At 44.8% G+C, this 26343-nt stretch overlaps 1 protein-coding gene across 7 annotated transcripts in view; it reads left to right on the top strand.

The window, feature by feature from the left end:
• Positions 1 to 26343, top strand: part of SDK2 (sidekick cell adhesion molecule 2) — a 336114-nt gene that overhangs the window by 177065 nt on the left and 132706 nt on the right. For 6 of the 7 annotated variants that reach the window (XM_053375445.1, XM_053375441.1, XM_053375444.1 and 3 more), the window contains exon 2: positions 14332 to 14491. The exons of the other annotated variant lie outside the window; for it this stretch is intronic. In XM_053375445.1, coding sequence (XP_053231420.1) covers positions 14332 to 14491 — 160 coding nt within the window. The remainder of the gene's footprint in view (positions 1 to 14331; positions 14492 to 26343) is intronic. 7 annotated transcript variants of the gene reach the window in all.

Below are 26343 nucleotides of genomic sequence, written 5' to 3'. Positions count from 1 at the left end.
TCCATTTTCCATTTCCCTCCCTTTCTTTCTCTTGCTCCCAACTCTCATCTTCTCCAACTCATTATATGCTAAGAATTGTTAAGAGCTGAACTGCATCCTTCACATCAGAATATTGTACAATAAACAGAAGACTGCAGTTTAGCATATGCTCCGTTCATCTAAATGCTATGCAAATTCCAGCTAATTACATGGCAGGAAAGATGTAAATTAACTGCCGCCTTAACACTTATTACATATTTGCATACTTTAATTTATTTAAATGTATACAAATTTCAGAAGTCTCATTACCTAACACTGAGGATGAGAATCGCACACACATGGGATGGGTGGGAGAGATCGTTTTAAAGCCAAGTATATGTAGTTCATGAAAAAAACTTCCTATGGCCTTCCCACTCTGGGAAGGGATGGTCCCAGTGCTGTTGAATCAACTTTCAAATAGCTCCTTGAAGTTGCTCTTCACAGCCTTCCTGTTTGTACCCCATCCTTCCTCCTCTCTGCCACTAATTTTTAGCCAATCCATTTTCGCCTTGTTTATTTCCAGAGCCCGCTCCCTTTCTTCTCCCCCCCCCAAATAATCTGCTAAACAGGCTTTCCCCAGCTGAAGAGCTGTTCCAATCTTCCTCCCTCTGATCTCACAATTACCCGACAGTTGTGCCCGGGAGGCTGGCAGCCATGGCTTTCTTCACTAATGGGGCCTGTGAATTGGCTTTGATTATCTGCTCAAGCTGCATGGCATAGCACAAGAAACAACATGGACATTCCACTCGCTCACGCTAACTGCTTTCTAAAACAGGAGAAATCCTAATTGGGTGCTACTAAGTTTAGAAAGAAAGAAAAAATAGTAGTAGAAGAAAGAAGCCCAGAGCTCCCCTCCCTAGAAATCATGTGCTTCTCACAATCTCTCTTACCCAGGGGTTCTCTTCCAGAGTTGCAAGAGGACACACTTGCAAATTCTGTTCCTTGAACAGTAATAATGAGCCTCATAGTGTGATCTTGCACATGTATATCTCAGAAATAAATTCCACTGTGATCAATGGGCCCTGCTCCCTAGTAAGCACTTTAGCATTGCAGCCACAGAAATGCACCCAGCCACTGCTGTAGCTAATCTGAAACTAGACAGCAATAAACAATGGATGCAAAATTCTGGACCAAATGAGAGCCAAAGGCATCTCCTATGCCTTATCCCGAACATATACCTGGGTGGTGTTGCAACTTTTCTCCAAAAAGGGGGGGGGTCAATGAAAGAGCAGTTTTCAGGAAAAAGAGGGGAAATTTTAAAGTAGCGGATTAAAGAGAAGCAGGTCAATTTGAAACTATCCAGGTAGCAACTTTGTATGCATGCTTTGCACTTGAATTCCTTATTATGTCAACAGGGTATCATTGTGTATGTTTCCTGCAGTCACAAAATGAGCCCCCCACTCGGTACGTGGAGCTGTGGTGCACGTGATGTCTTAGAGCATTTCCTATTTATTGCAATTCAGTTAATCCTGGACATCTCTTCCATATGTATACTTTCCCCCATAATTGTCCTGAGACCCTCAAGCAGCTTCATCCTGTATACAAAGAGCCAATTCAATCCAATTACTTTATCTATATTAGCTTTGACACATATCCTTTCATAGGAATCAATAAAATATAAAACACAGCCCTGCTATGAATGGCAATGAATAAAATATTTTTTTTTAAAAAAAAGAACACTACAATGTGGTAGAAATGTCTAGAACATCCTTTTTTTTTAAATGTCTTATACCGTAATTTCTGTTGGCAGGTAACATTAACTAAATGAGCATATGTAGCAAATGAACTAATCTTGTTTAAAAATCAGTAAAAAGGAAGCTTTTATGGCATGGATAAGTGATGAAAGCTTGGCTAAGAGCTGCTGAAAGGTGGGAGGGCTTGGGTGATTCTGCTCAAATGTTCATAGCACAGGCAACTCTCTTTGGCATGTCCCTAGCGATTCCTGTAAGGCAGCTCTCTGTGGAATGGGAGGAGTTGTTTTCATCACTAATTGCACCACAAACAATATCCAACAGGGACATCCCCACAACTGTTCCACATAGCACATGCATTGCTCTTGTGATTGCTGTCTCAGGAAAGTCAATTATTTCCCCCATCACTAAATGCTTGCATTGAAGTGCTTTGGAAACATGACATAGAAGTACCACCTTCAGAATGTTGTGCACAATAAATGAGACATTTTGATTGTGTGAGATGTGCAAAACGTCCTTCACATGCCCTAAACTTTCAGAATTGACAAATTGGGGGGTGGGGGTGGGAGTATATATTTGAAAACTTTGCCTTGAATTGCATGCTGTTGCGTTTGGTGAAACGATGATCTTTGGAAAGCTCTTAAAAGTTTTGCTTTAAGAAACCCAGGTTCTACCACACATCTGCATTTAGAGTTCATCCACACTTCTGTTTTTTCTGTACCTAGAAAGCACAGGTCCGAGCGGGTTTTCCATTTTCCTCGCCATTTTCCCTGGGAAAACCCACTCTTTAGTGCTGAATCGGAACAAACGTCAATCCATGGAAAACCCAATGGACGTTTGCTCCGATTCAGCGGTAAAGATTGAGTTTTCCCAGGGGAAAGTGGCAGGTCCAATGAAAGTCTGGATAAGCTCTTAATATTGAGGGTGAACTTTCTTACCACTTGGCAGGGTGATGCAGATGATTGAGCTGTGCTGGGATGAGAAAGAGCTCTTGCCATGTTAGCTTGATGGTCTACATGGGTACAGAGTAGATGAAATGGCTGCCTTTAGAGCAACCTTCCCCAAGCTTGACTTGTCCTTTGTTGTTGGACTACAGCCTCCATTGTCTCCCCAGCCAGCCATCATAGCCAATGGTCAAGGATGATTGGGACTGTAGCCCAGCAATACCTGGAGACATAAATTTGGAGATGGATGCTTGAGACTGTGTGAAGTGAAAGTCAAGCTGAAAACCTTTCTAAGCAGGAGAACTATAACTGGAAATTACTAAGGAGCCCTTGAATCTTCAAGGAGGCCTTCCTGTTCTCTTTGCATTCCCCTCCCCAACAAAAAGTAACCAAATTTGGTGTTGATAATGGTTTTGCCTAGATTCCTTTCTCTTTCTTACACTTTCTTCTCCTCCATCCCTGATTGGTATCCTGTGCCTCTTTCCAAGAAGGAAGTGCCTGCAAGTGATGTCACTTCTACTTTACTGCTTTTTGTGTTGCTCCAAGACTGCTGTCACCTCCCAGCCAATTGCTGATAATGACAGTGATAGGCAGCTTGCCCTGCCACACAAGTCACAGCCCTGTCTATCCTGAAGGCTGCCTCTTCTTGCTTGTTCTGCCACGGCCCTTCAGATCAGCTGGAGATGCCCTCCTGGAGGAATCTTCTGTGTGCCAAAGTCAGAACATCAAGGGCAGGCAAGGAGGCAATCTCAGCTTATGGAACTCCATTCTCCTTGGAGGCTAGTTGGAGCTCCAGAATGTCAGAGGCAATGCAAGACCTTTTAATACAGACTTGATTTTTTAGCAGCCTGCGATATGGTGAAGGCTGATTTTGTTGCCTCTTTTTATTAGTTTTGGGAAGTTGTATACTGATTTTATTGTGATATTTTATGGTGGTGTCTGCATAGGAGTGCTTTCCACCCCCACCTCCTTGTACACTGCTAAGTCATTGAACTGGTGGTATATAAAAAACAACAACGATCTCTCTGTAGTTGGTGTGTATGTGTAGCAGAATGAGGCAGAGAGAAATAAAGAGAAAAAAGATGAATCAAATTCTTTCTCAGTGCAGTATAAAGACTACGTACAGTGGAATAATGATGCAGATTTTCAGTTTTTGAATTGTGGGAGGATGAGTACTTAGTAACATATTTAGGTCTACCAAGTCGGTCACTGGTGTTTATAGACTGCAAAACCTTACTTACACACAGCCAAATTAATGTCACTTTCTCAATAAAGGAACTGATAGGATCAAGCCTTGAAGTACCTCCTGAACTGGCACTGTCCCTTACAATCGGTGGCAGCTTAAGATTCCTCCCAACTATGCCTTCCTCCTGAACGGGAGCAAGTGCCAGGTGTAATCCCAGGCCACCGCTGTTGCCGTGCACAGGCTATGCTCCCTGCATGCGCTGACAGCGATTGCTGCTGCTACTCTCCCATGAACAGGCCAGTGGGTGGACTTCCTTCCTTACCCTCACTCTTCCAGAGGTGATAGTCTCAAAACTTAGATTAAGGTCTCAGCCATACTTAGTGCTCTTTCTAGTCACAAGTCTGCACTTAAAAGCTCAGTGTCCAAGTGTGTTTTTGGCTTTGCACCAGAGCTTTCCCCGCGAAAACCCTCTCCTTGGCACTCAGTTGGAACAAATGTTTTCTGCAGTTTGCCATTTGGTCTGATCGAGATTTAAAGAACAGGTTTGTGGACCATGACTGGGAAAATGTGTAGGAAGGGTCAGTGTGCATAAGCCCTAAGGAGAGAGAAGTCTGTTCCATTTTCAGTTGGGCATCAGCTGCTTTGTCTACTCAACCAGCTTCTCTTCCCCCGTCTTCTTGTAGCTACCATTTTGGAAAAGGAACTAGAGCCTAGAGGCAGCTGTGTATCTCTTGAGCAAAGAGGGAGCGATCCTTTTCTTGATGCTTGCATTCACCAAAATGCCTCTGCAGAAAAGGGGCTAATTCATGGGCCAGGCTAGACTGGTGGCTGGTGGGAAATGACCTCTTTTCAGTTTTGACAGCATTATCATCATCCCGTGCTTCTCCAGCCAAGGGAGCAATATGAACGGACAATAGGTCTCTCCATTATGCTCATTTCCACTGCAGGAATGCATCAAGATGGGGGCGGCTCACACAGAAGACCTTTGTCCTGATTGGCATCACTTGTCCTTTCTTCCGGCCTTCTTAAGACTTCAGAAGTTTTCTCAGTCTAAAGTGGCTGACTTTGTTCAGGGAACAAAGAGTTAAAGGGGGCAGCAGATATCCTCTCTTTGTCCCGTCCCCCTCCCAATCCGTCCATTAAAAATGGAGAAAGAAAAGGGAGAGGAGGAAATGCAGTTCAGCGCTGCCATCATGGGGACCATTTAGAGGCTGAATCTTTGGAGTCTGAAGCGGATAAAAGATGTGTTTAGTGGGTGAATTTTCAAGCCACAAGGGACGGCAGTCGGACAGAATGTGACAGAGATCAAAAGCTTGTGCTGCTGCATGAGTGACTGGAAAGAGTAAAAAAAATGCCTTTAATTATTTTCCTTGGTTCTTCTGTGGTTTTTCTGCTGTGATAAAACTAGAAAGTTTAAGGCAGGAAAAAACCTCTACTGTAGATCTTCCCCATATAGACTTCTCCCCTGCTGGGGCTCCTTTCTTTTCTAAAAAGCAGTCTATGGTATCTTTTTCCTGCAGTCCTTGCCTTCTGGCCTCTTTTAATCACCCTCCTGCCTGCAAGCCAGGGAGGGCAAAAAGGATGCGACTCCCCTGACTGGTCATTTACATTAGATTTATTTGTATCAGTGCAGCTCCATAGGCAATGAGGCTTAATTGGAATGTCTGCGAGAGCTTTGACTTCATTTAGTTGGCGAAGATCACAAATTTCAATATTATTCACAGGTTCAGTTAGGTTAACCTGCACAAACAATTTAATTGGCTTCTGTTTCATGTGGTGGTGGCTTGCAGCACTTTCCAGTATATTTGTGCTTGCTGATAATGTGCGTTGTGCTGTTCCCATAACAGAAGCTACATCTCATGTTCCTTTCAGCTGAGCTGGGCTGTGGCAACTGGGTTTCTTTCCTCCTGGACATCAGGAATTTCCCAAGATTTGAACAAGAACTCTGGCAAGCTTAGGTGGAATTAGGCTAGCAAATAACCCTAATTTCGCATACACATCAATAGGGCCTTTGAAATATACTCGGAGTCCTGTAGTGATTTCATGCTCTTTATTGCAGCTTGTAAAACAGTGATTGAATTGCCCCGCAAACCTCAGGCTTTTATATACATTATTTACACAATGAGTCCCGTCTGATTGGCTGATTCTGCTTCCCTCCTGGAGCCTGATTGGTCTTTTCCTGCAGGCCAATCGGTTGTTGCATTCTACAATCCTACCAGCCTAATAGGCTGATTAACTTCCTCCTGGAGCCTGATTGGCCTTTTCTTGCAAGCCAAACAGTTGTTGCATTCTAGGATCCTACTTGCCTATTGTTCTAGGATCCAAGCTTAGTACGTAACAGCCTTAATTAGTGGTGAATGACCAGAAACGAGATTGATGAAAATGTTGATCCAGTGAGCAATTCCACTTTGGGGGTACTGAGGGAAAGGGGGGGGTCACTTTCTGGGTTGCATGGAGAAGCTGTTTTCAATGGAGCCCAGAGACGGAAGCCTGCAGCTGTATTGAGGCAGCACTAGGTGTTGAAATTTTGCACCCCTAACAATTTTGAGCCTGGGGCAACCTGTGCCCCCCCCCAACTCTACACCACTGGTTAGGTCACCTGTGGGGGCCAGCTACCGCCAACAAAGAACACCTTGCTTGCAGGAGCTGCACTGACTGCCAATCTGATACAAGGCCAAGTTCAAGATGTTGGTACTAACAAACAAGGCCCTATGGAGCTCAGGGCCAGGTCACTTGAGAGACCTTCTTATCCCTTATAAACCCAGTAGATTCCTGTGGTTTGTGGGAAAGTTTCTTCTGCAAGTTCCAAAGACTTAGAAGCCTGCTCCACAGTAATTCAGAGCAGGGCTTTTAGCGTGGCTGACTCTGCTCTGTGGCATGCCTGTGAAGATAAAACAGGCACCCACTACCAGCACTTTCTGGAAACAATAGAATACATTTTTTTGTTCTGACAGACTTTCTCAGCTGGATAAACGAGTCTTTGCCACAAGTGCCTGCTTGGTTAGGGTTTTCGTTTTGTTTTAAATGGATTTGCTGTTTTTGTTTTTAACCGTTTTTAATAACCTTTTGTCTAAATTGCATGGAAACAGATGTTTAGAAGGTGACTACTTTATCAGCGATGATGAAATAAGTCACACAAAATTTTGTCTTTTATGTTTGCGACACAGCGTTTAGACAGGGCCTCTGACAGGGAGAATTCTCACATGCATATGCCAGCTTCTGTGTTTTAAAATAATTTGATGACCATCAAAAATTCAACAGCTGAACCTTTTCTCCTGGCACGGTGATGAAATTGTGGGAGCTTTGAATGCTGGTTTTCTGTGGGTCACGTAAAGGAACAGGAAAATGGAACAAGAAAAGAAGCTCTATAGCCGTTAACAAAATGGTGGGTTGTAAGAACTTCATGGTTGTTAGCCCCATAACTTGCCAACACTATTAGGTGAGTTGACGAGGTGTGCCAAGGACAATTCAGCACAAAAGTCCAGCATTTATGTAGCCTCAATTCATATTGTGGTATGAAATTATAAGAGACTTCTCTGTAAATTCTCCTTGTACTTCCCCTTAGAATACTGCCTTCTGCAGGAGCCTAGCAACGTATTGGCAAATGAAGATTACTCTGGCTCTATTTTATTTTCAGAAGATTGTCAGATCCCTAACCCTTGCATGAAACTGCGATACCTTTGGAGTAAAGTGTGCACTTCAAGCGTTTTACTGCCTTGAAGTTGACACTCTTTAGTTTGTTCAGCTCCCAAAAAGCCCCAGAGGACAAGAGAAGCAATAAAATATAAATGCATACCTCACAGCAGATTGCCCTGCGTGGGGGCCTGAAAAGCTTAAACCCTTTTAACATTGTGCTTTCTGCATGTGTGTGTGTGCTGTTTGTTGGTTGAAGTGGCTCTCCACGCCCCCCCCCTCCATTTTTGAATTGGTCCCACATGAAAAGAGGAATTTAATCATACAGGTCCTGGAATGTTATTGTTTTATAACAAATTGATACCAGGAACTAAAGCTGAGGAGGGTGTTTGGATATTTTTCTCCCTTCTCTTTCTCTTTTCTTTTTTGTATGTGAAAAAAATAAATGTGATTCAAAGTACACTTGAAAGCTGTTGGGAAATATGAATGTGCTTTTGAAGTAAAAAAGAATTCCATTTGTTAAACAGAAAATGAAGCTGTGCACTTCAGCTTTCAGTTTTTACACCGCAAATAAAATGGCAGACTTTTGCTTTCTTGTTTCCCCTCTTCCTCAGACTCCCCCCAACCCCGTTCCGCCCTCTATCTTAAAAGCCCAGCATGGTGTTTAAAATGCTAAGAAGCCAGCTGGGAATAAAGGAAGCTAAAGCAGCTTAGAGAAATCCTAGATGGACTTTAAGCTCTTGTTGATATGGTTACTAAATGGCTCAGGTAGGAGCAGGGACGGCAGAGCGGTCAGAACTGTGTCACTGTGGACAATATGGCACAGAATGCCAGGTGTGGAAAGGAGCGAGGCCGGGTCAGCTTGGGAAATGTGAATTCAGCTCCCGGGTTCATGGGTATGCAACTCTGCACAGCCTCGAAATAATCTCCATTCCCTTCATACATAAGGAATCCAAAGGGAATATAGCATGAGGAACAGGTGTCACAGTCACTGGCATGTTCTTTGGTCTTGGGGGGATTGAGGACAGGGTTTCAGTTTGCTTGTGGTAAACTGTTATTGACTAATCTGAGGCTGGTCCACCTCTGAAGGGTTGGAGTGCAGCTTCTTGTCTTAACCTGAGTCCATGATTAGGTGCCCTTGTGTTCTCCCCTCTCCCCCATGAAATGAATGAGTAACTGTGGACTCATTCAGCCTTCCTTTATCTGCTGTACCTTTTCTGCTGTACCAAGCACAGGCCTGCGTTTTAAACCTCTTTGTCCAAGAGAGGGTGTGGTGTTGGTGTTTGTTTTGTCCCCCCCCCAAAAAAACCCACGGTTTACTGGTCAAGCAGAGCAACCAGCAGTCCACAGAAAACCTGATTGCCTTTTACTCCGGTTCAGCAGCAAAACTCTGGTTTTCCTGGAGAAAGTGCTGGGCTAAAAAAAACAGCACACTTGGACATTAGGATTTAAAGCCCAGCCTTGTACCTAGAAATATGGCACAAAAAGGCTGAGTGAGCCCTATGTTATTGGTGGCATTTTTGAAACAAACAAACAAAAAAGTATTAATATACTCCTTGTTATCTGCATTGGCCCTGACAATATTAACCTAGTTTGCTTATCAGGTTGTTGCAGTGCATGTAAATACCAGTAAGTTCCGAAAAATATGTACAAATGTGACATTTCGTTATCTGCATGTGCAGAATCTTCAGTTTCCAACATGGAACCTGGCAAAGGAATTGGATATTTTGGTTTAGCAAAAATCTTAGGAATATACAGTATTTAAAAACATGCATTCATATGAAACCGTTTGGGGGCAGCGGACGCTTCCAGGTGTAGATAGCAACGTGTCTGGTTGCCTGTGGTGAATAGAACCATCTCTAGGTGATCAGGCAAGGGAAATGCATTGTGTGGAAGAGGATGAAAGTGGGTTACAAAGCCAACAGGTGGAGTTTTCAAAATATTGTGCACTGGTAGCTTTCAAGGACTTATTAATCGAGATTGGGGAAATATTTGTTGTTTAGTCGTTTAGTCGTGTCCGACTCTTCATGACCCCACGGACCAGGGCACGCCAGGCACTCCTGTCTTCCTCTGCCTCCCGCAGTTTGGTCAAACTCATGCTGGTAGCTTGAAGAACACTGTCCAACCATCTCGTCCTCTGTCGCCCCCTTCTCCTTGTGCCCTCAATCTTTCCCAACATCAGGGTCTTTTCCAGGGAGTCTTCTCTTCTCATGAGGTGGCCAAAGTATTGGAGCCTCAGCTTCACGATCTGTTCTTCCAGTGAGCACTCAGGGCTGATTTCCTTAAGAATGGATAGGTTTGATCTTCTTGCAGTCCATGGGACTCTCAAGAGTCTCCTCCAACACCATAATTCAAAAGCATCAATTCTTCGGCGATCAGCCTTCTTTATGGTCCAGCTCTCACTTCCATACATCACTACTGGGAAAACCATAGCTTTACTCCTTGCCAAAATTTGGGGTGGCACATTCGTGTTCCTCCCCCTGCTGACATGTTTCACTTTGCTGCCATTGCTCTTTGGAACTGTGCCCCCTGCACTTTTGCAAAACATTGTGCAGCATAACAGCTTGTGCAATAGGGGAAGGGTTGTAGCTCAATGTTGGAGCACTGGCTTTGCATGCAAGAAGGTACCTGGTTCAGTCTCCAGCATCTCCAGGTAGAGCTGGGAGAGGTCCCTGCCTGAAACCATGGAGAGTGGCTGCCAGTCAGTCCAGACAGTATTGACCTAGATGGACCAACGGCGTGGCTCTGAATAACGCTGCTTCATTCTCTGTTACTAATAGGTCCATTTCTTGGCTGTCCATCTTGTATTCAGAGCTTCTTTGTCCACAGCTGCTTACATTCACGGGAATGGTTGGCTTGAAATTCCTTCCGAAAACCATCAGGGAGAGTCAGCTGCTTGCTAACTACTGTATTTAACGCAATATGGTTTGTGCAGCCGAGCCAACTAGACAAAATAATAAAAGGCACCCAGCCCATTACTGCATCGCCCAGACCACAAACCAAGGAGTCGCCAGCTCACTTTCGCATTCCCAGGCCCTAAAATGTGTGCTAAAAATAGAGGACGGCTTTTCTGGTTAGGCTGCTCCTCCGTTCTCAGCTATTTTGGTGGAGAGAAGGATACAACGTGCTTGCCAGGGGGAGAGAGGAAAGCATTTCTGTGAAGCATTTATTGAGAGGAAATGTAGGTTTGGGGCAATGCCTGGTAGATTATGGGCACAAAGCTAATAATGGCAGAGGTGAATAACAGGAAGTGAGAAGGGGAGTAAGAGAGGAAAAACTGCTTCCAGACAACAAGAAGACAGATAGGAGGTTGATTTATACAGAGTCACGATTACTGCACCATCTCATACCCCTCAACTGTCCCGGGAAAACCAGGGCATCCTGTATTTTCGTATGAGAGCACGGTGGCCGTTTTTGGGTGCCATGAATCTCACACCACAATCTCACCCCGGGGGGAAAAGCGCTTTTTGGAGGGCTGCAATCTCACTCAGGTCACGTGACTCACGCAGGAGTGTGCCCCTGGAATATGGCATCCCAGTTTTCCCCAGTATTATCTACACCAGAAGTAGCTAACGTGGTGCCAGCTGGACTACAATTCCCATCAGACTCAGCCCGCTAATGGATGATGGGAAATGGAGTCCAGCAACTACTGGAGGTCCACCACTTTGGCTATTCCTGGTCTACATTGACTTGCAGCCATTTTCCAGGATTTCGGACTGGTCGTCTTTTCTCAGCCTTACCTGGAGATGTCGGGTTGAACCTGATGCCTTCTGCATACAACACTCGTGGTCTACCCCTGAGCTTCAACCCTCCCTTCCAATGGTTTCTCAGATACTTTAAAACCCTCCATACATTTGAATAAATGTCCCCTCCTCTTGGGCAAAAGTAACCATCCTACTTCCCGCAACCACCTCCCCAGCTGTCTTCCTGCCCTGATTCCTGGACTGGCTTTTCATTTCCCTCCACCAATCTTTTTCCTATCTGTATCTCTTCCCTGCTGCGTAGGTAAAGGGATGTGTTTTCCCTTCCTCCTACAGCTGGAGATTTGCCACCGTGGCCAGATAGTGGTTTTGGCATTCTACCTTTTATTCAATTCTAGTAAATACGGCTTTTAAAAGTCTGCATGCACACGAATGAATTAATGTATCTGAACTTTGCATCTGAACCCCCCCCCCCCAAAGTGGCAGCACTTTTCATGGCAGGTTGGGGACAAAGTTATCGGTTGTCTTTGCTCCCTCTGCTGGCAGGAAGTGAAACTTGTGACAATCCAAATGGTGCTCTTTCTGTCGGTATTGTGTTAACAGAAACCCTAGTTTCGAGCTCTTGGGAGTCTGGAATCAGGGGCAACAGCTAGTAAGAAATACAGTAGATGTATGTAGGAACAGAGGGGGCAGCTGGACTCAAATGAAGGAGGTATTCTGCATTGTTCAGTTACCCCAACCCATCTCACTACCCAGTTGGTGTTTGCTTTGTTGGGTTTTTTTTGCAAGCATCTCCAGTTGCTCATCCCCAGTGCGGGCAAGAGACCTCTGGAGAAACTCAAAGTTGTGACCAACTGGCTACGGACTTTGAGGCTAAAGTTGTTTGATTTTGGAGTGATCTTTTCTTAAAAAACAACTATTTTTATTAAATCTTGAGAAAGAGAGAGAGAGAGAGAGAGAGAGAGAGAGAGAGAGAGAGAAACAATTTACAGGAGTCAACATCAAATATCAAGCATTTTTTTAAAAAAAACAACAAAACTAAAAGAGAAAATTTAAAAAAGGAAAGACTTCCAATTCTCCATCTATCAGCTGTAAAAACTTATGCAAAACTCTTACTCCATAACATCCCATTCTTCTGCTTTCCATAAGCTATCCATCTATGGCCTGTGAAAGTGTGGGGAGGTGGACTGTTATGATGATGATCATTTTGCTACAGTGGTACTTTGGTTTAAGAACAGCTTAGTTTATGAGCAACTTGGATTAAGAACGCTGCAAACCCGGAAGTAGGTGTTTTGGTTTGTGAACTTTGCCTTGGAATAAGAACATGTTTCTCTTCCTGTTGAGTGTGTTCCATTTGTAAATTGAGTCCCCCGCTGCTATGGGAAAGCGCACCTTGGTTTAAGAATGCTTTGGTTTAAGAACGGACTTCTGGAACAGATTAAGTTCATAAACCAAGGTACCACTGTATTAGGCTTCCTTCCATTATGTTTTTATCAATGATGTTCCACGATGTGTTTTTAATGTTGTGCACTGCCCTGGGATCTTCAGATAAAGGGCGGTATATAAATTGAAATAATACCAATACAGTACTACTAATAATAAGACAACCTTTTTTTCAGTCTTCAAACCTAGATATCAAGAGCTCATTTTTCTTTTCGTGCAAAAAGTCCATAAGGGGTGGCTTTGGAGCGATCTTGACTCTGCACTGATTTCAGCTCCTCTTGTTTTTATGGACTGACTCCACATTCCTCCACAGCTACTGGCCTCAGTAAATAATGTTTATGAATCTCCTATGTGTCCCCTAGTGTGGACCTGCCCACATTAGGATTTTTTTAATGTTGCATGCCATTCTGTATTCACTACCCTGGAAATCTTATAGTATGTCTATGACCCAAGAGGGTCAGTGCCAGCAGCTACACTTAGGACTCATTCATACATCTGTTTGTCCCCCGAGGCATGGGCCTGGGAGCATTTCCTTTTGTCCTGCCACTTCCCCCGGGAAAACCCGTGGTTTACTGCTGAATTGAAACCAATGTCCATCGGGATTCAGCACTAAACCACAGGTTCTCCCAGGGGAAGTGGTGTGACGAAAGGGAAAACAAAAACAAAAACTCTTGGACCCATGCCTAAAATCATGGGACAAGCAGAAGACATTGGAAGACACGTGGGTGGCGCTGTGGTCTAAACCACTGAGCCTCTTGGGCTTGCCGATCGAAAGGTCGGCGGTTCGAATCCCTGCAGCTGAGTAAGCTCCCATTGCTCTGTCCCAGCTCCTGCTGACCGAGCAGTTTGAAAGCACACCAGTGCAAATAGATAAATAGGTACTGCTGTGGCGGGAAGGTAAACTGCATTTCCGTGCACTCTGGCTTCCGTCATGGTGTTCCGTTGCGCCAGAAGCGGTTTAGTCATGCTGGCCACATGACCCGGAAAGCTGTCTGTGGACAAACACCAGCTCCCTTGGCCTGAAAAGTGAGATGACCGCCGCAACCCCATAGTCGCCTTTGACTGGATTTAACTGTCCAGGGGTCCTGTACCTTTACCTTATTGTGAAACAAAGAGAAGGGTGGATGAGCCCTTACAGAAAATGCTGTCCAAATACAGTTGGGGGGGGAATGGTGATGAAAAACTTACAGGGATTCCGGTTAAGAGAACTGCACTGCCATGCTTAATTTATAACCTTTTTGCTTATTGGTTTTGCTCACCCAATCAGAGCATAGAAACCATTTATATAGGATGATCCAGAGACCTGATATCAAGTTTGATATTTCTCTAAATTTCTGCCGTGGAATAAGAGACAGGGAATGGCACAATAAAGGATAGATGCACCCAGAATTGCCCTGTAGCAGCCTTAACCAGCCTGGTGTCGCGCCCCCCACCCATATTTTGTAACATGGAGCCCATCATCCCTGGTTGGCACAGTACATCCCTGAGATTTGCAGTACAAAACAACTCCCTGAAAAGCACCAGGTTCGTGAAGGCTTCTCTACTGCTTTCCATTCATTTATGTAGCTCAGAAGGACCCAATATCACAGAGAAGATACTGGACAAACAAGCCCTTTGGCTGGCTTGGGCTCTTGTGCCCTTTAAATTTGGCAGGATGCTTAGAAAGAGCATACAGCTTGACCCTCTCTCCTTCCCCTCTTCTGTGTCCTTTGCAGATGACGTTTCTCCCTATTTCAAGACGGAGCCGGTGCGTACACAGGTTCACCTGGAGGGAAACCGCTTGGTCCTGACCTGCATGGCAGAAGGCAGCTGGCCTCTGGAGTTCAAATGGCTGCACGACAACAGGGAGCTGACCAAATTCTCTCTAGAATACAGGTACGTCGCAGGTGGCCTTTCGCTCTTCGGGGCTCTGTGAAGTGGCAGTGAGCATTCCTCCCTCCACCTGGAGCCTTGTCCCTGCAGGCTGCTTCCTGTCACTATCCCCATGGTAGCAAAAGCCCCTGGGGCATGTGTCATCTGCAGCTCTCAGCTGGTGCACAGGAACCATTCTGGGTCTTTAATCAATTTATTTTCTTTTATAGCAGCTAAAATAAAAATAGTGGCTTTGGGGAGGGGGGTGGAGAGCGTTCACTTGTTTGACGCATGCAAAAGGTCACACACGAAACGCTAGAAGTGTGAGATTTTCTATGAAGTCTGGGAAAGCTAGAAAGGTGGAGGGGAGGATGGCAACAGTGCCCAGAGCAAACAGAAACGCCGTGAGGCAGGGCTTGTCCACACTTGCCTATAAAGGATGGGTCCTAGTGGTTTTCTGCTTGACCCAGGCCTTTGCCCTCATCCTTTCCAAGGGAAAACCCGCTCTTTGCCAACAGATAGGAACAAATGGCTATCCAGGGGAAACCTGAACTGTTTGCTTTGGTTGAGTGCTAAAGAATTGTTTTCCCTGGGGGGAAAGTAGCTAAAGTGTGGACTTAAGCAGTCAGTTAACTCTAACCAGAGTGTGATGGATCCCCCAGCTCATGAATCCTTAAAGCCAAAGACGGAAGGAACGTTTTCAGGGAAACTATATTTCGTCCTTTTCTAACCTCTCCTTAAAAAAGACAAAACTGAACAGAATTTGTGCACCAGTTGACAGTCAAGCACCCCTCTCCCCGCAGGGCTGGCCTTTCCCAAATAATTTGAAACAAACTCCCTGGAAGAAGCAAGCAGATGCAGCAGTTGTGACATCATGTTTATTGGGCCAGCTTTGCCCCACTGAAGAAAGTAGAATCCTTATCTCTAGTGTCTCCTTTCTTATTACTGATTTGCAAACTAGCGCACCAAATTCTGCCTCTGTGCAAGATGGAAAGTTGCTGCTTAGATCAGGAGCAGGCACAGTTCAGATTTGCAGAATCTACTTTTGTTTGTACTAGAACTCCCAAGGTCCGCCAACCAGAGCAAGTTTTTCTTGATTTCATTGCTCTATCTTTTTTTTATAAATTGAGGTTTTTTAAAATAATAATAATAAAGCAGTGTGAATTTTTAAATGAAATAAATAAATGGAGAGAGTTCAAAAGATGGGCTCCCTCTGCTCAGAACATCTGGCCCCTTGGTGAGCCAGTTCCAAACCCCCTTGAACTGGGTCAGATGTGAAAGCGGTTGCAACACACTACCCAGTTCACCCTGCTATTGCCCTGCCCCCATTCACCAGGGAAACAAAGAACATAAGAAGACCCTTATAAGATGAGACCAGGGGCCTATCAGTTCCAGCCTTCGCAGTGGCCAACAATGCCTCTGTGTAGCCCACAAGCAGGAATGCAGCATCTCTCTCCTGCCCAAGCCTTGCCTTGGGAAAGCGGGAGGGTGCACCTATTGGGAGTTGTTTGCAAGGAGGAAACTGGCAAGGAAGGCTGGAATGTTTCTTGCATTTGGGCATTTTGAGAGTTCCTACGGAACGCTCCAAAGGGGAGGGGGTTGGTGCATCGCTGCAAACTACTAAGTGCCGATCAATGTAAAATTCGCTTCCCTAGAGTATGGCCTCGTTGGCCATATAACAAGTTTCCTGGCTTTCATATCCCTCAGTTTCAGGAAGACCTATAAAAAAAAAATCCTTGCTGACATGATGTCCTGCAAGCTTCAGATATGAGACTCGCCCTAGCCGAATTAATCCACCCCTAATAGGAAGACATCCTCTCTTGATTTAAAGACTTCAAGTGATTTGGGAGCTCTTCCCAGCCTCCTCTGGTGAGCAATTCCTGTGTTTTAATTACTGTCACAGCTAGGAAATGCACTTATTTTAAGCTTGTCCAATTACTTCTCCCAGGTACGGGAACATGTTAGCCCTCTGACTGCAAGATTGAACAGCGTGCTACGAAGCTGTGGCTTACCCGTGTTCAAATATTTATATACATTGATCACATCTCCCCTTCAGCCCTTCTCATGGTTAAGCCAGACAGATAAAGTTCTCAGTGAGAGAAAAATGGGGACGGGGTGTGTGCGTACCAGCCATTTGGAAGTATTAGCCTTTCCACAATATATATATATATTCATTCCCCCCTTTTCTTGTATACAATTAATGCTTGCATAAAACCAGATAACTTGCTAAGCTGTCAGATGGCAAAGGTGGTTGCTCACGAGTAACCAGGCAGGACTCCGACCTGTCCTTTTCAGGTTTTATTTAGGTGCAAAACTATTTACAGTGCAGAACCCCAAAATTCATGTCTGCCCCAATTGCTAGCAGAATCCAGGAGTGCTTGTTTCCTGGACCTCCCCCAGCATAAAAGTCTTGTTACGCCCAGCCTTTTCCTTCCTTCCCTCTTTGCGCTTTAGACTTTTGTGCAGGGTGGGCGACAGAATGGGTGTGTTTCCCTCCTGGCCAGCTTTGCCAGGAGCAGTGTTGAGGCTCCTACTAGCATCCTCTGGTCTTTTCACCTCTTCCCCACTGGAGGTGGGGTTTTCCTCATCACCGGAAGAAGAACTGCTTCGCAAAATTTTCGGAGGCTCCCTGTAACACAACTGCCCCTCTGTTTCCCGCCCCTGTTTTGATGGCAGTTCCCTGACATAAGCTCTTCACTTTTCTGAGTTCAGAGCCATCTATAGTACCTGACACACATTTGTTGACTACTGAAGAGCCCAGTAGAACAGACCTTTGCTTCTCATTGACTTCTGAGACTGTAACAGGGCATATCTGTAGTCGGAGGTAAGTTCCATTGTGTCCAATGGGATTTTTCTCTCATCTAAGTGTGCATAGGGTTGCAGACTAATTCATGTTGCGGGTCCATGTTGCAGGGTTGCAGACTAATTCATGTTGCGGGTCCATGTTGCAGGGTTGCAGACTAATTCATGTTGCGGGTCCATGTTGCGGGTCCATGAGGCAGGGATGAGGAGGGGCAGTGGAGAGATTGGGGGAGCTTCATGTTGGTAATGGCAGCATCCTGCAGGGATGCAGGATGTTGAGGCCACCAACCCAAAGCTCCCCTTCCCGATGCTTCCATTTTGAGTTACTCAACCTGAGCGCACATTGAACTGTTCATTGACTGAGTTGCACCTGATTATCTAGTGGCAGAAAAGCTCATGGGAAGAGGAGGAGGAGACAGCAAAAGTGAATTGTGATAGTCATTTCCGGCAGTGGTTGGTTCCTGGGCTTTAGACTTTAGCCGTCTTACGGTAACCTTGTGTAATATAAATAGAATACACTGATGAGCATTGAGTGACAGGGCACTAATTCTAGATCACATCTTTTTATATATATAAAAAGTTAAAAGAAAAAAATATTACAAACTAAACCTTAAGGCATAGTTCTGATGTAAAAATAATAATAATAGTAAAGTTTACACAAGGACTGAAGTGGAGAGAGACTGCAAGTTGCTAGTATAAAAGTCTTTCATGGTTTTTTCCCTAGCCACACTGAATTTTTGCAATAGTTTCTCAGAAAGTGTGATGTCCCAACCCAAATTACCTTACACCATTTCCCTACATTTAAACCCTTTCCTTCTTTCCAATTTCTAGCTGTCAATATTCCTGCTGCCATCACTTCTTAACATTGCCCCTTTGAATATCTATACTTCTGAGATTCTTACTTTATTTGCATTTTCAAATGGGAGACCTAAAACTGATAATAATAGCTGAGCTTTGTGTCCAAGCTAGCCTTTCTCTCAAGCAGATAGCACCTTGTGCATTGGCAAAATATACATCAGATATACCAGGTGCCGAAGAACAATTGTCAATCTGGCTTTCGCTGCTTATTAATTTGTGTAATACTTGTCCTTCTCTGTTAATTTGTTGCCATTTTGTCTGAGCACACGGAAGATGAAAAGCACCTCTAGTTGCTTTTGACGCTTTTGTAGAGTTGTTCCTTCTTCAAATAGCTTGTTAATTACCCTCCATTCTGATTGCTATCATTTATCTGCCGTTTGCTGGTAACTCTGTGCCTCCTGGTTTTCAGCAGTCTCTCTCCATCCTGCCTTAGAAAACTGACAATAATAATAATAATAATGAAAAGCTTCCTTCCATCTCTTTTGCTCACACTTGGGCCCTGCTGGTAATTTGAAAAGAAAGCGAGTGTCATGGAGTCACAGCCACTTGAGGCTTGTCTTTAAATCAAGCCTATGCTTCTCTGCATCTCCTCTGTGTATGAATGTGTGTGTCACCCTCCCCATTTTAATCAATAATTCAGCCCGAGACAAGCTATTTCCCCGTTTAAAGGCATCAAACTTGAAGGCATCTTGCTGCCATGGCAACACCTCCTCACTCTAGGACCCCAGGAAGAAAGGCAGTGTCGCCAAGTGTGCAGTCCCTTCACTGACAGATGCTCAAAAAAGCTGCCTTCGATGCCAGGCCTACACCACACGCTGTGGACAGCAGCTTCAAGTCTTACCTCAGAGGAACAGAGGAAAAACTTCCTTTTTCAATGCAGCATCACATAGCTATGTCTTAACTGAGCTGAGGATCTGAGTGTTTCTGTCATGCGGAACCCCTTTGAATTAGGTTGTGGGTAGGAAAGCCAGTATTTGTTGCCAAGGTGAGCAGCTCTTAGACCAGGGACTGTGTGCATACCAGCCCTGGTCAGCCACAGCCAGCATGGTGAAATGGGATGATGGGACTTGTAGTCAGTCATCACATTGGCACCACATTGACTATCCCGGCCTCACAATCTCAATAGCGTCCTGGTTGTTCCCCGCCTCACAAATAATTTGCATGGCTAACATATCATGATCTGCTGTTAACCATACAGCAGTACCTCGGGTTAAGTACTTAATTCGTTCCACAGGCCTGTTCTTAACCTGAAACTGTTCTTAACCTGAAGCACCACTTTAGCTAGTGGGGCCTCCCGCTGCCGCCGCACCACCGGAGCACAATTTCTGTTCTCATCCTGAAGCAAAGTTCTTAACCCGAGGTACTATTTCTGGGTTAGCGGAGTCTGTAACCTGAAGCGTATGTAACCCGAGGTACCACTGTATTCCATTTGCATCAGGTCGTACACAGGAGCTGGTCACTCCAGAGTTAACTTCAGTCGCTGTTTCATACTCAGAATTGCAAGCATAAATTAAGCTAATTGAAAGGTTTGCGGAAATGACTGGCAGAATCCGAGACCTGGGAGAAGAGTTGGTGGAAGAAGATTGGAAGAAATTTAAAGACTATCTGCAGAAACATTGTAAAATTAATGAATGTTAAAATGATGCTGGATTGAAAATAAGTGGCATTAGCAACAAAGTTAATAAGAATATGCAAAAATGGATTGATAAATGGATGAAAATATATAGTTATAATATGTTAAGATATAGAGTTAAGATAAATGAAAGAGGGTAAGGATTTGCTGATTTGATTATGTAAATGGGAATACAAAAAGGGGAGGTGTGAGGAGGTCAAGGAAACAAGCAAATGAGTTTACAGATATCAAAAAATGGATTTGTTTTTAAATTTTTTCTTACCTATTTGCTTTTTGCATTTTGTATTTTTGTTTTTCTTTTTTATGTATTTTTGTATGTTTTTTCTTATTTCTTTCTTTTTATATGCTTTTTTCTTATTTTGTAAACCTTTGTTTTTTGCAAAATCTCAATAAATATTTATAAAAAAAAAGAAAGAAAGGTTTGTCCAGTGGCACAACTGTAGCTGCAGAAGTCGCTCCCTTGTGGTTCTGGGAACCACAGTTGTGGGGACATATTTATTCCAGTTCCTTTCAGTTGTATAAGGAAATGTTCACATTGCCGCCGCAGGTCTGGCGTAGGCACTTCTTCTGGGATCTAGCAAAGACACGCGGGGAAGTGGATTCAAACATTTCCGCAGCCTTGCAGAGCCACACTCAGGCCTGCCTGTGTCTCACCCCACTGACAGACATGCCTGAAAGAACAGGGGAAAGCCACTCTTTAGCTCACCTCTGTGCCGAAAGGGTCATTAACAGGTTTTGAGGGTGTCAAAGTTTGCTGCAGGGTGCTCAAGTGCTGACGGAATCAAAGCCCCAGGGGTCCAGAGGGAGAAAGCCATCACCCAGAGGCAGCCGGAGTGGTGCAAATCAGGAATCCAAAGTGGTGGCTTGGCCAGAGGCAGGTATTATATTTCCAAATCAGGTTCTCAGGGCAGCACCAACTGCAATGGAAACTGACCACCAGGAGGCCAGCTTGCCAGCGCCTTCTCTGCAAGAGACAAGTTTGCTCAAACTTTGAGGCTTTATCAGTCCAGGTGGATCTTCATTGGTCCCCTGGGTCATCTGACGAGGTGCCAAGTCAGCTGACGGGGCTTCTGATGCTGCCTAAGTGATGCTTCTGTTCCTTGGTAACACAGGTCAGCCTGCAATTCGGCAAGCAGCCATACTGCTTCAGTGGGGCAGTAGGTGACATACTGGAGCTTGGCTACCAGGAGCGCAGGTTGAGACTACTAGTTCATTGCATTAGATTGAATTAGGTGGAATATTTGAGGCCCTCAATATGCTTTTGGACTCCTCAGACCCAGCTGGCATGACCCCCTGTCAAGGATTATCTGGGGAGCCACAGCTAGTGTGGTATAGCAGTGAGAGCCGTGTTCCTCAAACATGGGTCCCCAGCTGTTGTTGGACTACACCTCCACACAGCCCTAGCTAGCAAGACCAGTGGTCAAAGATGATGGGAGTTGTAGTCCAACAGTAGCAAGTTCAAGTAACCCAAGTTCAAGAAACACTGAGTGTGTTGGACTAGGACCTGGGAGACCAGGGCTCAACCTCCCACTCGGCCAGGAAGCTCACTGAGTGACCTTGGGCCAGTCACTGCCTCTTAGCCTAACCTATTGAAAGGCTGTGGTGGTGGTGGTGGTTCAGTGAGGAAGGGGAGAACCGCATAGGCCACTTTGAGCCCCTGGAGAAGAAGGTGGGATATAATAAATTCAATAAATAAATAAGCCTGGATAGCTCAGTTGGACAGAGCATGGTGCTGATCATGCCAAGGTTGCAAGTTCAATCCCCGTATGGGACAGCTGCATATTCCTGCACTGCAGGGGGTTAGAGATGATCCCCAGGGTCCCTTCCAACTCTACAGTTCTATGATTCTATGAAATACCTCAGTTAGGGCTAAACTACCCATGACGCTCAGGTTGGTTGGCTTCCACCCAAAGCAACTACAGTGAAAGCTGCCATTTCAAAAAGAAATTTGCATGTGGAATAGTAGGTGCTTATTCCATTGCCGCTAAGCTTTCATGTCCAATTCTGCATTATACCAACCCTTGAAAACTATATATGAGCACAGGGAACATTATGCATTACAAGAGCCTAGAGATATGTTCTCCCAGCCCTCACCCCATTCAGCCTTTGATCATTCATCCCAGACAGTGATAATACATCAAAGTTGATTGTTTGCTGGTAGAAGAGAGGAGAATATTCCTTTTTACTTTATTTGTTTTTCATTTGTTGTGGCACAATATAATCATGTGCCACTACAAATGAAGTGCAGTGACCTTAATGTTAAATAGCAAATGGCTGTGTAAAACAGTTTTGCTCAGCAGATGTTCCTAGAGTATTTCTAAGATGCACGGAGTGCCTGAAAAACAGCAGATGCATAAGACAAAATATTCAATCACTGTTGGGAGCTTCTGTGCTTTTTTTTCTTTTTGCCATTGTTAAGATTAAAACCATTTTGTGCAATTTCACTAAGTGGTGTCATCATGGTGTTATAGGAATACACGCAACCCACTTGACTTGTTGAATTTGCCATGCTGAAGTTATTTTTGACACTTTCCTTGACTGCAATTATGTATTAGAAAGTGGCAGACCAAATTTGGAAGTGTCCTTGGAAATTGTGGAAACCTGTGGCATTCCAGATGTTGGACTCACATTCCTATCAGCCCTAGCTAGCATGGTCAGTTATCACAGATGATGGGAGTTGTAGTTCAGTAACATCTGGAAGGCCACACTTTCCCTGTTCCTGTAGCAAACGTACGGAGGCACCAATATACTCCTTTCACATGTACCATCCAACAGGATAGGATGTTGCAAACTTTTGCGATACCAAAATTAAACTCTACGAGAACTGTTTCCTGCTCAAATCTTCATTGATGCCTGGTACCACTAGCAACAGTGACCAGTCTGGTTAATTGCCTTTGAAAACTTGAGCGAACCCTTAGATGTAAACCCAAACTTATTTGAAATGCACATTTAATTGAATCATTTCTCCCATAGCTATTCCTTGTTAAGTAGATTCAAATGCTGAACTCAGATCTGCACATGTGGCAAACCATGCCCAGCCCACCCCCCTTGGCCATCTATGTACAGTGGTACCTTGGGTTACATACGCTTCAGGTTACATATGCTTCAGGTTACAGACTCCGCTAACCCATAAATAGTACCTCGGGTTAAGAACTTTGCTTCAGGATGAGAACAGAAATTGTGCTCTGGCGGCGCGGCAGCAGCTGGAGGCCCCATTAGCTAAAGTGGTACCTCAGGTTAAGAACAGTTTCAGGTTAAGAACAGACCTCCAGAATGAATTAAGTACTTTACCCGAGGTACCACTGTATTTGTAGACTGGATGTTGTAAAACGGAACACCGGTCAGTGGTAGAATAACGAAGAGGGCGGCGGTGTATTAGCAGTCCTTGAAAACCTCACCTAGCTGTTGAGAGTTAAGAGTCCAAGCCTCCATTTCAGACAGCTCTGCCCACTGTGAAAGTTACCAGGGTTACACCTGTGTTCCTCACAGCAATCCCATAACATACATGCAACTTTTGAGCACCAGTGAGCATGGGCTACACTGGGAAGGTAAGATACCTCTTTGTCTCACCAGAGTGGACTGTCTCGCCAGAGTGGTGCATGCTCTAGTTATCTCCTGCTTGGGCTACTGCAATGCACTCTACGTGGGGCTACCTTTGAAGGTGACCCAGAAACTACAACTAATCCAGAATGTAGCAGCTAGACTGGTGACTGGGAGCGGCCACCGAGACCACATAACACCGGTCTTGAAAGACCTACATTGGCTCCTGGTACGTTTCCAAGCACAATTCAAAGTGTTGGTGCTGACTTTTAAAGCTCTAAACAGCCTCGGTCCAGTATACCTGAAGGAGCGTTTCTTCCCCCACCGTTCAGCCCAGACACTGAGATCCAGCGCTGAGGGCCTTCTGGTGGTTCCCTCACTGCAAGAAGCCACGTTACAGGGAAGCAGGCAGAGGGCCTTCTCAGTAGTGGCACCCGCCCTGTGGAACGCCCTCCCACCAGATATCAAAGAGAAGAACAACTACCAGACTTTTAGAAGACATCTGAAGGCAGCCCTCTTTAGGGAAGCTTTTAATGCTTAACAGACTACTGTATTTTAATACTTTGTTGGAAGCCATCCAGAGTGGCTGGGGAAACCCAGCCAGATGGGCGGGGTATAAATAATAAATTAGTAGTAGTAGTAGTAGTAGTAGTAGTAGTAGTAGTATTGTGTCAGGTTCCCCAGATACTTGTATACTAGTATTTAAAGATACAAATATAGGCATGTGTTATCTGCACATGTTGATGCTCTCGCTACAGCAATATGTAGAGCTGCCCTTTACAGCAGCAAAAGTGAGAATAAGTAAAACCTCTGTAGGGGAGACTGTCTAGAAATGGACCGGTCATCTCCACGAAGCTGATGAAGCCACAAGGACTCTGTGCAAACCACTCTCAAACCACCCATTTCTTCTCTTCCCGCTCAAAGTGTCACCTGCTGCCGTCTCCTTCATTCAGCCCTGCAGATGAGAGAGATAGAGATCCTCTCTTTGGAGATTTAATGCAGTGAGACGAGGTTTCGGACATCTTGTCTGGCAATTGAAGGCTGCCGGTGAGGAAGCTAGGGCGGCAGAATTAGTTATGATGGGCATAAATTGAATTTTAATAGAGATGTAGATGGCACTCAGCCAGCTTGCTCAGGCGGTAATTAAAAGTTAACGGGTTTAGAAACATATTAATCCTTTGGGGAAAGAGAGGGCTGTCTTTGATCGCAGGGGAGGGCCCTTTTCTGCACGGGGCAACGTGTCCTGAATTTGCCACTCAGCTGGGCTATTTCAGGAACTATCTTGGTGATTGGGAGGCTGCTGCTAGGTTACTCAAATAAGGGATAGTGGACCAAGGATAATTCACAAGCGATTGTAAGAACACTTTTACTGCCTAATTCACGGCTTCTGAAACTTGCTAATATGATACAGAATACGAAAGAAACCATTTTTTTCTGTAATTGCTCGAATGTGATAATCAACTTGGCTCTATTTTCACACAGGTTACAGATGCAGGAAATTCTAATACCATTCAAAGTCTGCATTCAAACATGGGGTTTCTTGGGGTAGCTTTCTTGGTTATAATGCTGGCGCTTCTGTCCCAGTTTCTAATGTTCCTTTTATCCTGCAATTCCTGCTCCATTATGGAACCGTGGCTTTTGGTCAATATATTGACATGTCATGCTAAACTTTAAAAAGCAAGAAAGAACTGCATGCCAGGATACCGCCACAAATTCCATCCCATGAAATTACAATGCAAAACTCCTCGAGTTGCAACAACTGGCATGGAACGATTGTTAAAGAAAAGGATGGAGAGGAAGCTGTAGAAGTAGAAGTTAGAAAAGAGGTAATACATTCTTGAGGTCTTCTAGGTATTTGCGAAGAAAGACACGGCTGATGCTTTTGCTTTATAATTTATTCTTAGCCAACCTCGGACATCTTTGGATGGAAAAGCAAGGTAGAAAATGCTAACTTAAAGAAAATAAATGCTAGCATTAAGTAGCAGGAGTCTCCCTCCCTTCCTTCCTCCCACTTGCCAGACCATTGGCTAGACAAGCTAGGGCCATATCCAAATCCTTGAGCACCTTGCAAGTCTCTCCACCACCACCCCGCCCCACCCACCACTCTCTGGGTGTGCAGTACCTAATACTGTGCTGGGTGTGTGCAGGACTTGGTGTTGTACAAATTTGTGCTGCTTTGCAGCCCCGCATTCCCCAAAGGTCTCCTTGCAAGATGCAAGAACGTGACCTGAAATCCAACATGCCAGCCTCTCCTTTTCATCCGGGCCAAGGCAGGTCTTGCTGCTGACTCTCTGTTCCTAGCGTTTTGCAATTCTTGCATTTATGAGGCACTTTGTGCAAATAAAGACAATCACTTGGGGTTTGGTTTAGGAAAAAATGAAGGGGCGGGGAGCTGTAGGATTTTTTCCCCCACTTTTTTTTTTTAATAGTGAAAGAGGGAATAACTGCACAAGTCAAAAATGTTTAGTGCTCCCGTTCTCCTGATTGTTCTGCACTCTGCAAAATTGCTCTGTAGTTGTCCCTTAGCAAAGGCACATTGCAATTAGCAGTGAATGGTGCTGCCGACGGCGAGATTCTTTTCACCTCGCACGTGTGTCAGACAGATGTAATTGCATTATAGATTTTCTTGGGCTATGGGTAAGAATGGGGAGGGGGATTGCTGGTTGTAGGTGCTGGAGGTGGGTTGCTATCTGAGCAAGGTCTTCTCATCTCTTTGCCCCTGTGAGGCTGTCCACCTGTTAAGGGCCCATTTGCAGTGCTCCCCAGCCCAGGGTGATGGCAATAGCTAAGGTGTGAGGAACAAACTACGGTAGACAAGACAAGGATCTGGGATAAAATTGGCCACCACTTTATTGATTACAGATGTAGGTGAAATTTGGCTCAGGCTTTGGGTGTATGTCCATCTCGGACTCAGTGGCACAGAGATGACTTGATAACAGGAATAGCTTTCCAGATGTTGTCCAGCTCCCATCAATCCCAGCAAACATGGTCAGTGGTGATGGGATAGCAATTGGAGGGCCACAGGTCCCCCACCCCTGTTAGG

This window comes from Podarcis raffonei, chromosome 2 (assembly GCF_027172205.1).
Source record: "Podarcis raffonei isolate rPodRaf1 chromosome 2, rPodRaf1.pri, whole genome shotgun sequence".
NCBI classification, from domain to species: domain Eukaryota; kingdom Metazoa; phylum Chordata; class Lepidosauria; order Squamata; family Lacertidae; genus Podarcis; species Podarcis raffonei.
The sequence above is the reverse complement of the archived record's forward strand: the minus strand, read 5'-3'. Positions and strand labels throughout refer to the sequence as shown.